This window comes from Mycetomoellerius zeteki, unplaced genomic scaffold (genome assembly GCF_001594055.1).
Source record: "Mycetomoellerius zeteki isolate Tzet28-1 unplaced genomic scaffold, Tzet1.0 scaffold202, whole genome shotgun sequence".
Classification (NCBI taxonomy): domain Eukaryota; kingdom Metazoa; phylum Arthropoda; class Insecta; order Hymenoptera; family Formicidae; genus Mycetomoellerius; species Mycetomoellerius zeteki.
Window position 1 is genome coordinate 519,745 of NW_017256980.1, and position 11,365 is coordinate 531,109.

The following is an 11,365-nucleotide window of genomic DNA, read 5'->3' on the forward strand; positions in this document are numbered from 1 at the left end:
TCTGTATCACGAATAAAAACGCAACCAAATCGAAAGTTCATATTGTTAACGTGTTTTTAGCAATATACTTTGTAATAACGAGTCAAGAGGAAAATGAGAGGAGGAGCGAACTCTCTATGGAGCGTAGATAATAAGAGCGACGCGATATTCTGGAAATACAGCGTAATGAGTGACGATCAAAGCTGCTGTACACGTTTCTTCCCAGTAAGTACATTGATAGCAAATTGTCGCCAAATTGGCATCAAACTCGCTCACAGGGAAACGTGCTGCATCGCAAAAGTAATAAAAAATGTTAACAATTAAAAGATCATGTTTGAAATAGATACTCTGGATTTACTTTGGCTCAATAAGGTCCACCTCTGGACCTAAAATCTAAGTTACTCATCCAATGGTTCCCTTCAAATTTTACAACTTTTATTTGAAACATTTTTTTCAAAAACGCATTGTTCTCGAGATATTTTGTGTCTAATTGTAAGTTAAAATGGTCAAATATGTTCCAGCTCGAATCAGGCACGAAATTTATAGGATCCTAAAATTTGATTATTTAGAATACCTATTTCAAACGTGATCTTTCGACTATTAACGTTAGTCGTTAATATTACTTTTACAATGTAGCACGTTTCTTTGTCAAAGTTGATGACAAATTCGGTCAACAACAAATTTGTGTTAGTAAAGCGTACATAATCAGATAGCAAATTTTTTTTTATATGACAAAGTAATTATAGTTTCATGTACGCGATTTAAAATAGTTTGGATTCAGTTTTAGAAAGAAACGCAATGACGTCGGCTGCTAAATTAATTATTTCTAAGCTCTGAGTAGGTTGGAACGTATTTTAACAATAGAAGCGCTATTTTTACAAATTTTATTTACGTTGTTTTGTAATTAAAAACTGAGCAAAGCTTTGATCGGGTCTTGTCGTTAATTTGCTATAAGGTTATCAGTAAGCTTCGCATAGTTTTGCGACAATTCTCGTGTTACGTCAACAGATTTTGTAATATTTACCACCAATTTGCTGACTATTGAATATAACAGAATTTGCATTTTTGGTGTCTCTTCGTCGACAAAATTGCAACAAACGTTTGACTGGGTTTCTTATTTTTCTGTCTGACTGATTAAGCCTAGCACATCGAGCGGTTTGTCGTTTCCCGCGAGGATTTCGAGAAGGAATCCTTGCCTCGTAGAGTGAAACAAATCGCGGCGCACACTACTCTCGGCTATCCTCATGAGCTTTCGATTTCGATTACGGCGGCAGGCGCTTCTGACATTTCAAGAGAAAGTCAGAGTGTAATATACCAAGTAACGTACCATGTAAATAAATAAAACACACGCGAGCGGCTTGAGCGAAGTGACGGCACGAAGCGATCTTTTAAAGGGAGATATCGAAGTCGATATATAATTTCGACGAGTCGCGATTTCGTCGTGATTTGCGAGCGTAGCTGAGTCTAATTCGTGATTTTTCATGGTCTATTAAGAAGTTTAATTACCAAATCCGCGTCTGGTTTTTATTTAAATGAGATAATAAAGGAACGTTAATTAGGGAGATTAATACTCACTACTTCTACTAATGTAGATTAACTTTAATCTCGATTCAACTTACTCTTTATCCTTTTTTAATTTTTAAAACTAGAAAAAGATGAAGAGTTAATTAATCCATGATTAAAATTAAACTACACTGATAGAAATGAATATAAATGAAATAATAAGAATCGCGAATTAGGCTGGCTGCATTTGGGAGGCAGCCTGTGGATAAAGCTCAGTGAAATTTTGACCGCGTCTAATCCCTGCTTTGAATTAAGATGTGCAATTAAGATAAAAATAAATGAATTCATTAAGATTTCGGTCGAGAGAATAGAGGACGGGAAATCCGCCAAGTGTCGATTTTATTGTGTAAGCGTTTTCGATTTCACGCGATTATTAAATACTACTCACGCTATCAGAGCGATTATGTTATCCGATAATAAAACAAGCTGTCCCAGACAACATGCGTGTCTAAAAGACATGTAAAGACATCGTAAAGACGTCTTTTGGGATAAATACTTGTCTAAAAGATATGTAAAAGACACCGTAAAGACATCTTCTAGATATTGCGTCTTGTTTGGGTGTATATCCATTTCTTGTGCGAGAATGCATAAATCATTGCGTGCGTTATTCGGATTGAGATGATCTTAGGATATGTTATTCTTACTCTAATGTCGCGATGTAAAATCGAGGGTGATGATCGATCGTCCTCGCGACGCGTAAGTTATAATGTGTTAAGGTAAGTCTGACAATTTCTTTATCTTTGTAGGAACAATTTTGTAAAACATTTCGTCGAGTTATTAGCAATAAAACAAAATGATTGTGTATCAGGAGTATAAATTTTAAAGCATTTTATGAAAAGATGTAAATTTTCTCCGTATGACATTTCCTCTCGTGTTGCCCAAGACTCTAGCAATTTTTATCACGTCGATCATTTCTGTAGATAAATCGTATATATAGTTAATTATTCAATCCAATTCTCTGCAATACCAAAACTAAAAGTACCAATGCGTGATGATATTAAGACACTATATTGCGTGATAAAGTGTAGATGTATTGAGTATTAGAGCGATGATAAAAATAAGGATGTTTTTTTCCAGTCAGTATTAAATAAAATTAGAAAACTGAAGTTCTCTGAATAAAAAGAGAATTAACATTTAGTACATACGATTGAGTCATTCGTGTCCTGCACATTTCTTTTTTTTTTTTTGAAAAACGAATATTATAATATTTATATGCGATTTTTTAAATGCACAGCCTTATAAATGCTTCTTAAAGATGTTAAAGTATATAGAAATTAATCAATGATTTTTGTATATTTGTTAAAGTGATGAAAATTAACCTGGGATACGAAATAACCTATTGTGTGTAGTAAAGGATCGGAAAATCATCGTGTGTACTAAGGATTAAAAAAAATTTCTCTTCAGACAAGTATACTGAAATCTAATTGTAATAATTTCATTTAAATATTGTTGAAATATTACTTCTAACGTAATTTAAAATGAATCTCTCGTGTCAGTCTAATAATAAAAATGAATAGAAGCAGAAAGCAGTCGGTATTCAAAGTCGATTCTTATTATATTTGAGACTATCTTAAGTACATAGTCTTAAGATGCCATAATACAATCAGAGGGCTACATTATTTTAAGACATTACTCAAGAACTTAAGACGTTCTTAAAATAAGAACTAGCTATGAATACCAGCCTCTAATTGATTCATGACAGTTTAAAATTCTTAGTCTGTTCTTATTTCAAGACTGTTTCAAATAATGTCTCAAGATGCTAATCCGGTCCTCTGATTAGTTCGTGATCTTATATTTAAGATCGTCTTAAATATAAGAACTGACTATGAATACTGGCCTTAAATATAAAACTTGACTATGGTGGTATTCATAATCCGTTCTTATTTTAAGACCATCTTAAGTAATGTCTTAAGACGCTAATACAGCATCTAAGCTTTTCGATTGGTTTATAACATCTTAAGATGGTTAAGGTAGCGTCGCGTGGCGTCGCGACGCCGCGCGTCGTTAGATGTCGCCAAGATGACGTTTTCGAAGCCTGGAGGTCAGAGGTCGAGCGATTGCCGGTCGTCTCGGCTAGGTGATGAGACGAGGCAGAGACGAGGAGTGTCGGGGTCGCCCGGTCCCGGGATCGATTGTTCTCCAAGCGCAGCATGCCGGCGGTGGCGGTAGCGGCGATGGTGGTGGCGGTGGTGGAGGCGGTGATAGTGGTGGTGGCGGCGGCGGAGTCGGGCGGGGCGAGAGGTCGCCCCGATCGGTGCTCGACTCCGTCGCCAGTACGCGTCCAGCTCGCCGTCGCTGTTAAGAGAGTGCGACTTTCGCGGAGCACAGCTGCCGGGTCCGCGGGTTTATCCCCCTCCGAGATTCGTAATAACGCGCGAGCGAGAGCGAGCTCAGCAAGCCCTCGGTCGTTACACGGACTCGGGGAGAGCGCACGAAGGGTCGTGGAGCCACCCCGATTCTCCTTCGCGCGTTCCCTTTTCACACGAAGGTGGACAGAGGCAGAATCGCTGATCGCGCGAGTTTTCCGCGATCGCATAATCGGCGGAGACTATAAATCGGCAGTCACCGTCGTCGACGTCGCTGTCACTGTCGCTGCTGACGGCTGAAGGGATCTCCGGTCGGCACATCTCGCCGTCACCATTCGATCTCCTTGCGATCGGTCGTCGTCGTTGTCGTCGTTATCGACGCCGACGTCATTCGGTCGCGAGCACCCGGCGCGCCGTGCCGTACCGTGGAGTCGACGCGCTCGGTCGGAATCGGCGCCTTTCGTTGAGAACGAACGGGAGACGAACGGACAGACGTAGAACCGTCACAGGGAGAGCGGCCGCTGCGCCGGAGAGCGAGAGACACGATAACGAACCGTATCTGTCGCACGCGCATACACACGCACGCACGTTCGCTCGTTCTCGCGCCGTGAGTGCTCGCTGTCAGCATCGTCGTCGTCGTCGTCGTCGCCGCTGGGACGAGAATCCCTCTCTCTCTCTCTCGCGCGCGCGGGTCGAGCCTCGCCTAAACTGCTCCTCCTCCCAGATCTCGGTCGAGTTGAGCAGGACCACCGACCGTGCTCCTGCCGGAAACCGTTCTCCCGGAATATCGATCAAATAGCTCGAACCGAGTGAAAAACTATTCCGGGAAGAACAGGGGGGAGAGAGAGAGAGAGAAAAAAAAATAGAGTGTCAGTGGTGGAGAGAAGACAGAAAGAGAGAAAGAGAGACGACGAGAGAATCCCGACGTCACTCCAGGATACGCGAAAGGAGGTGCGTACACGTACGCGTTCGATTCGTATCGACGGATCGCCGGATCGTTGGGGAGAGCACCCGTTTGTGCGTGCGCTCGCAGTGACACCGAGAGCTACCCCTGGCGAGCTGCTCCGAGAGAGGGAGAGAAAAAAGGGGACGAGAGGTCGAGAGAGAAAGAGGGAGAGGGCGGGGGTTGGTTCCTTTGGAATACGCGCGACTCCGCTGCACACTGACGCTCGATTCACATCCCTGTTAACTACTACGGTTCTGTTCCGGAAATATAGGGGTTGGAAATTGAAAAAAAAAGATGTAAGAGGTTGCTGCTGAAAGTGTTAAATGTTCTTGTTTCATGGTTCGATAAGAGTTCGATAAAGAAGGGTAGCAGTTGGAGGATTAATCGAGTACGAGTCTCATATAGTCTCTTTATATGTTTAATTCTTTCCCTCGCGTGTTTTTGTCGCAAAGATTAAATGCTCAGGGCAGTAGATGTGTACAACTCTAATTATACGATTGCACGATGCACATCTGTACGTATTTATAAGTCTGCACCGGTGCATTTTGAAAAATTTATTCTAATGCCCATTTCTATCTCAATGTAGTTTAATTTTATAATCTCGGTTTATACTAATGCTTCATCTTTTTCTAATTCTAAGAATTAGAAAAATGTGAAGAGTAAATCGAACCGAGATTAAAGTTAATCTACATTGTAGAAACGGGCATAAGATAGTTTAATGTAGTATAATAGCTTAATGTAGTGTATAATAGCTTAATAAAGACTTAAAAGAATTATTTAATTTGATTTGTTTGATATTATTTGATGTTCGTATCTTAAAGGGGACAGTCCTAGAAATAATCGATCCGTCATTTGCTCGAGTGACTCGGTATTAACTTTCTCCAGATCACTTACTAAGGGAGTAATTATGATTTTTCAAGGATAGTTGTGCTTTTTAAAGATTCAAATATTGCTGTCTTTTAATTATTATATCATTTATCTCTCATTTACGATTAGCTATCGTGTTTTCTTCCACGAAAAATAGCGATAGGAACAGCATGTAGAAAAATACGATTAATGCTCGTTTCTACCAAGATTAATTTTAATCTCGATTTAATTTGCTCTTTATTCTTTTCTCATTCTTGGAACTAGGAAAAATTAAGTTAAACCAAGATTAAAGTTAATCTACGTTAGAAACGGGCATAATTTTTAGAAACTAGAAAAAATTAAGAGTCAGTTGAACCAAGATTAAAATTAAACTACATTGTTAGGAATGGGCATAAATAATTTTTATTTTATGCAATATCAATTAGGCTCCTCGCGCCTACGTAGAATGTACTGAGCAGCGATACGTCGTTCATGATGCGATAAAATTGCAGGTATGCACGATACACGTGGGTCAATGTTTTCGTTAAAGTCACGGAGGAGGGATATTTCCAGTTTCTGGAATATAAAAAGGAAACAATTTCTCGATAAAGTACAATAATTTTTGTACATTTGTATTTTAATCTCCTTTTGACGTACATACCTGACGCGAGATGAAGCGTTCGTTTATATCTTTTAATAGTTTTAAATTTCAGATATAATCTGGAATATCCATCGCGTGACCATAATCAATAAAAGATTTCACGCCGTATCGCTGCTGCATTTAAATCGTTATCGGAAATAACCGTGGCAAAATTATCAGAAAAATTTCATTTACTTTATAAAAGTTATCAGAGACATTTTCAAAATTTATAATAAATATAATATCCTGTGCTTTTTTATCTTCTGATAATTGATTACAATCAGGGATCCAATTTCAGCTGTTATTTGTGAACAAACAAAAAATAGTGTAATTAAGCACATTTCTATAATGTAAATAATAAATTATAAATTGGATATCTTTCACTATAATATATAGATTAATTATTAAAAGGTTCAATAATAAATTTTATAGTATTTTTAATTTAGGCACACATCACGGTACTTATAGAGTTGTTAATTATTCTCTGAAATTATATGAAAAAAAATGTGAAAGATGTTCAGATATTCAAGTATGCATAACGACTTATGCAGTTGCTTGAGGATTCGGATCCTTTCTCTCCTGTCGCACTAAAACTACTGCGCGCTACTTCGCAAGCACGGCGCGAAAGAAGTCGTGCGAGCGATAAAGAATCTACGTTATAAAATTAAATATTCTGTGTAATTACTGCGTAATTAATTCTCTTGAATTAAGCAATCTTTTAGATTGAATAATGATCAGCATATCTCGTGCAAAATAAAATATATTCATGACAAATGAAACTCTTTGGCTAAAGTAAATTCATCTCGCATATCATAAGATATTCCTTTCCGTGTTGCACATTAATTAATTATTTTAGAGAAGATAGGTGCACACGAAAAAATCCTACTGCTAAGAAAAGTGATCACTCAATTTATTTTCTTCCTTTTAAATAACATTTACTTGAACAAAGAATATTTTTTTATAATAATCTCAAAATATACTTATTACAAATTTTAGAACTTATTATTAGGTACTCAAAACACAAGAATTTATTTTCTTTTGAAGAATATTATAAAATTGATCGAAGAAGCGACTTTTTATATAATAGCAAATTGAATGTTTTAATTTAATAATCTTGACTGATATATGTATTAAACTTACTAGGATTTTCAGAATATATTTCGAATAAATTTGATGCTTGTGATGAACTTATGATAGAATTTGCGGATATACGAATTTTTGAAATACTTGAAATAAATAATTATTATTTGCGTATAGTAAGTGTCTTTTGTATGTGTGGATGAGGGAGAGGCCGGAGAGATGAACTCGTCGATCGTGAGAAACTCGATAAATCGAAGGGACTACAATTCACCGACTTTCGCCCGACTTTTTCGCGCGTTACGTCTCCTTAACGTATTTTAGCTTGACTATGCCGGCGATGGTATTTTATGAAGCGCGACGCGTATCGCTTCCATTATATCAGGTCGTTGCATTTTATTGATCGTATACGCCGGTGTGTTTCCACGTAATGCCGTGCTTGCGAAGATGTACGTGCAATCCGACAAACGAATAAACCATGGATATTCCCAGCTCGCGACTGTGTTTCTCGCTAATTAAAAATTCAGCTAACGCAACCGGAACCATTTCGACGAGCTTCGATTTCGTGGTGATGTACACACCGAGCGCCCTGGAGCCGGCAAAAAGCTAACGGCATTGTTTATTAAAATTGTTTATGGAGATATGATACTTTTAAGATAAATCGGTATACATTCGATCCCAAGCGGAAAGTAGATATCGATCTTGCAATTAGTGAATTTATTCATCTAGATTGCGACGGCGATGAAATAATTTTTTAGGCTTATTTCTAATGAAGATTAATTTTAGTCTTGGACTAATTTACTCTTCATATTTTTTTCTAACTCTTAGAACTACATAGAAGAAGATGAAAAGTAAGTTAAAGAAATTAAAGTTTCTACACTGATAGAAATGGACGTTAGATTGCATCGTTTTTCAAACGTTACTGTAACATTGTTGCAGTTTTATAGCCATTTGAACTTTTGTTATACTTTGCACGATTACTGTCATCGGTACTTTAATGTCTCCGACGTTATCGAAATATTCGCGCGTTGAAGTAAAAAAGATACTTTAACATGCAAAACAAAAACTTATGACTTCCATTTTTTTATTATTAGTATCTATTGACGTGTGTGTTTTATTTTTAAGATTAAGATTTTCAGATTCAAAGACGGCAAAAACGGTTTTGATGTCCGAAAATTTATATAAATCGTCTTTATTAAAAATTAAAATAAGAAAAAAATCAGTTTTTTTTATAAAATTGCCAAGCGATCGCTGCCGGAATCTAATTATAATTAAATCGAGAATCTAATTTAGCATTGCTGTCTTTTCACTTCGGTTAAGTTAGGTTTGTTCTTAGTAACTAGAAAAGGAAACTTAGATTGAGTTTTCTTAAATAACTTGTTAAGGCCCACAATTTGATTTCTATTTCATTATAATTCGTCATTTCCACGCAACAACACTCCTTTGTGAGTTGCGTTAGACTAGGTTGATTGAACATAAATCTATTTTACTATCATGTCTAATCAAACGAGAACTATTCCATTAATTATTTACAAGCTGAATAAAATTACATATGGAATAGCATTTTTTTCTGGAATTCGTCAACTATATTATATTTTTAGATCTTGTATCATTTTGAGTTAACTGCAGGATATTTTACTTAATAATATAAGAACGTTGACGATCCAAAATTTATTTATTGGATTTGATGTATTTTTATTAATTTATTTTCTCTTTTATTATTGCGAAATTCAGTCTTTTATTCACTATGGCTAATGACATTAGATCAGATTCATGCTCAGTGACAAGGTCTTAAATCGCATCGAGCGGTTACGATACGCCAGCCTAATAAAATTATTACCCGGCTCGCGCCGAGGAATAATAACGAGATACGATGAACAAACGACGTTATCAGTGGTGATTGGTTGAGAACCTTTCAGCATATCAAACACGGGCGATCTGCCAAGTTGCGATCGTAGGTATACTTGTCGCTAGAAAAGCGGAAACGAGTGTTGTTCCTTTCTTCTTCGTATCTCTCGGCATTATTCGTGAAGTTTAGTGAAGTGATTGGCTAAACAATATCGATACCAGTGATCTAATCCCAAGACTAGGTTTTATAATTGATTATTCTAATCGTTTGATAAATCGCATGTAACAACATGTAATGCGGAATCAACTGCTATTTTTCCAATAAGTTAACCAGACTATATGAATAAATCAAATAACTAAGGAAAAAGCCAATACGATTGAGGCTCTTGGTACTTAATAATATTTTTATATGTATTCTCTAAAGGTGAATCAGTGACTTCAGTTCTACATTTATAACATGTAATCATCAGATATAAATGTAGAATATTTATTTTTCAGTAATAATACACTGAGTCTCACTTTTAGAGGTTTTCTGTAGATTAAAATGCATTGCAGAAATTATAATCTCTAAAAGTGAATTAATGTATTTTTACTGGAAAACGATAAATATTTGCTAATAATTACATATCAGTTATAAGTGTATTATGGCACTGAAATCAGTAATAATACACTGATTCATTTTTAATTATTAAATTAATCGACAGCCAATTTAATTTTGATATTATTTTTTCAGCTTTGGTTTATGATTATTACTTTTCAAGTCCGAGAGTAAGAGACATGTAGTTCATATAACTAAAAGATGTATTATTTAAATATAACATAAAAATATTATTTACATGTATAAATTTTTACATATAAAAATTATTAAGATACCAAAATGTAGCCTCGACCGTATTGTCTCTTTCCTTATCTATTTGTTATTTTTCTGATTTGATTTGGTTCGATATCAGAAAATATATTTGCTAGATTTAAGATGCTTGGAAAATTAAAAAATTTTTTAAGTATCAAAGCAAATTTTTTTACTTAAAAGTCTATTATATCTATTGGACTTTTTACAATAAGCCATTACCTAAGTTAAGTTTTGAGATGTAAGAAATTGAAGGATTAACAGTAGAATGAGAAGCATAATCGACTATGGTTGGTTGATTTCTCATAGCTTAAGACTTAAAGCTTAGGTAAAGGCATGGTGAATTAGGCAAGGTGTTGTATTCTCGAAGATGCACAGTACTAAAATAATGACATTCACGCGTTTTTGCCCTTAAATGCAATTGACATGAATAAACAAATCTTATGTCTATTGCGTTGCTTACTCATATTTGCACTTAGCATCTTCGCTTTTTCTCTCTCTTCAATGTCCCAATATGTTTATCTCATTTTAAATATAAAAATTTGTGGGGATTTTAAGTAACGCGAACAGGTCTCCTAGAAAAATAAAAGTCGCGCTAGCATTTAGGGGTTTTTGATTGGTCATGCAGCTTATATTGTAGAAAGTCCATATCAATTCACACCACAGCACATGTTACTACAAGTGGTACATTTGTTGAGCTATTGACACAAGTTTTGTAACATTTTGAGATTCTTAGGAATCTCAGGTAGGATTAGGGGATTTATCTGATTACTTCCTTTCTGCTTGCAGGCGCTGTTGAATCGCGCGGCTAAATCGACGCAAGTGTGGCGGTCGTTAGAATCGCGTACGGGTGGCTGCGGTCGCCCAGGTAGTTAGGGGACCACTCGGTGCCGGTTGCTGCCAGTAAGGTTGCCATCGGTGACTACGAAGACGAAGACGACGAAGACGAGGACGAGGAGGAGGACGGCGGTGGTGGTGGCGGAGGAGGAGGAGGAGGAGGAGGAGGAGGCGGCGGCGGCGGAGGAGACGGTGAAACCGGTGAAGGAGGTAGTGCCAGTGACGATAGTGGTGTTAGTGGTATCGGTGGCGAAAGTGTTTACGGTGATTGTAGTGACGGTGGTGGTATCGGCTGCTGTGGTGACGACGGCGACGGCCGCGGCCGCGGAAAGTGCCAAGTGCGACGAGGAGAACGGAATTAAAGAGGCAGAGAGGTGGTGGTGGTGGTGGAGGAGAAGAAGTTCCGCCCGGAGGTCGTTTCACCCTCTTCGTGGCGACGGGGCCGTTATCTGGCCGCGCTGTTTAGTAGCTGCTGG

The 11,365-nt window shown here is 37.3% G+C and overlaps 2 protein-coding genes across 2 annotated transcripts in view; both read left to right on the forward strand.

The window, feature by feature from the left end:
- Positions 1-3,622: 3,622 nt before the first annotated feature.
- LOC108722363 (homeobox protein Hox-B3-like) lies at positions 3,623-10,953 on the forward strand. Its single transcript, XM_018447432.1, has 3 exons — positions 3,623-3,796; positions 4,785-5,090; positions 10,842-10,953. Exons 1-3 carry the CDS (start codon positions 3,623-3,625, stop codon positions 10,926-10,928), a joined length of 567 nt encoding a protein of 188 aa, XP_018302934.1. The 3' UTR covers positions 10,929-10,953.
- Galphao (G protein alpha o subunit) overlaps positions 10,941-11,365 on the forward strand; it is a gene marked incomplete at its 5' end in the record, with an annotated part of 25,901 nt that continues 25,476 nt past the window's right edge. The window contains one exon of the mRNA XM_018447434.1: positions 10,941-11,364. Coding sequence (XP_018302936.1) covers positions 10,941-11,364 — 424 coding nt within the window. The remainder of the gene's footprint in view (position 11,365) is intronic.

What these genes read in the sequence shown, in the direction of transcription:
- LOC108722363 (XM_018447432.1), top strand. Translation starts at nt 3,623, where the DNA reads ATGAGACGAGGCAGAGACGAGGAGTGTCGGGGTCGCCCGGTCCCGGGA. An exon ending in GCGAGAGGTCGCCCCGATCG is followed by an intron (nt 3,797 to 4,784) that starts GTGCTCGACTCC and finishes ACGTCACTCCAG; the next exon opens with GATACGCGAAAGGAGGTGCG. An exon ending in GGAAATTGAAAAAAAAAGAT is followed by an intron (nt 5,091 to 10,841) that starts GTAAGAGGTTGC and finishes TTCTGCTTGCAG; the next exon opens with GCGCTGTTGAATCGCGCGGC.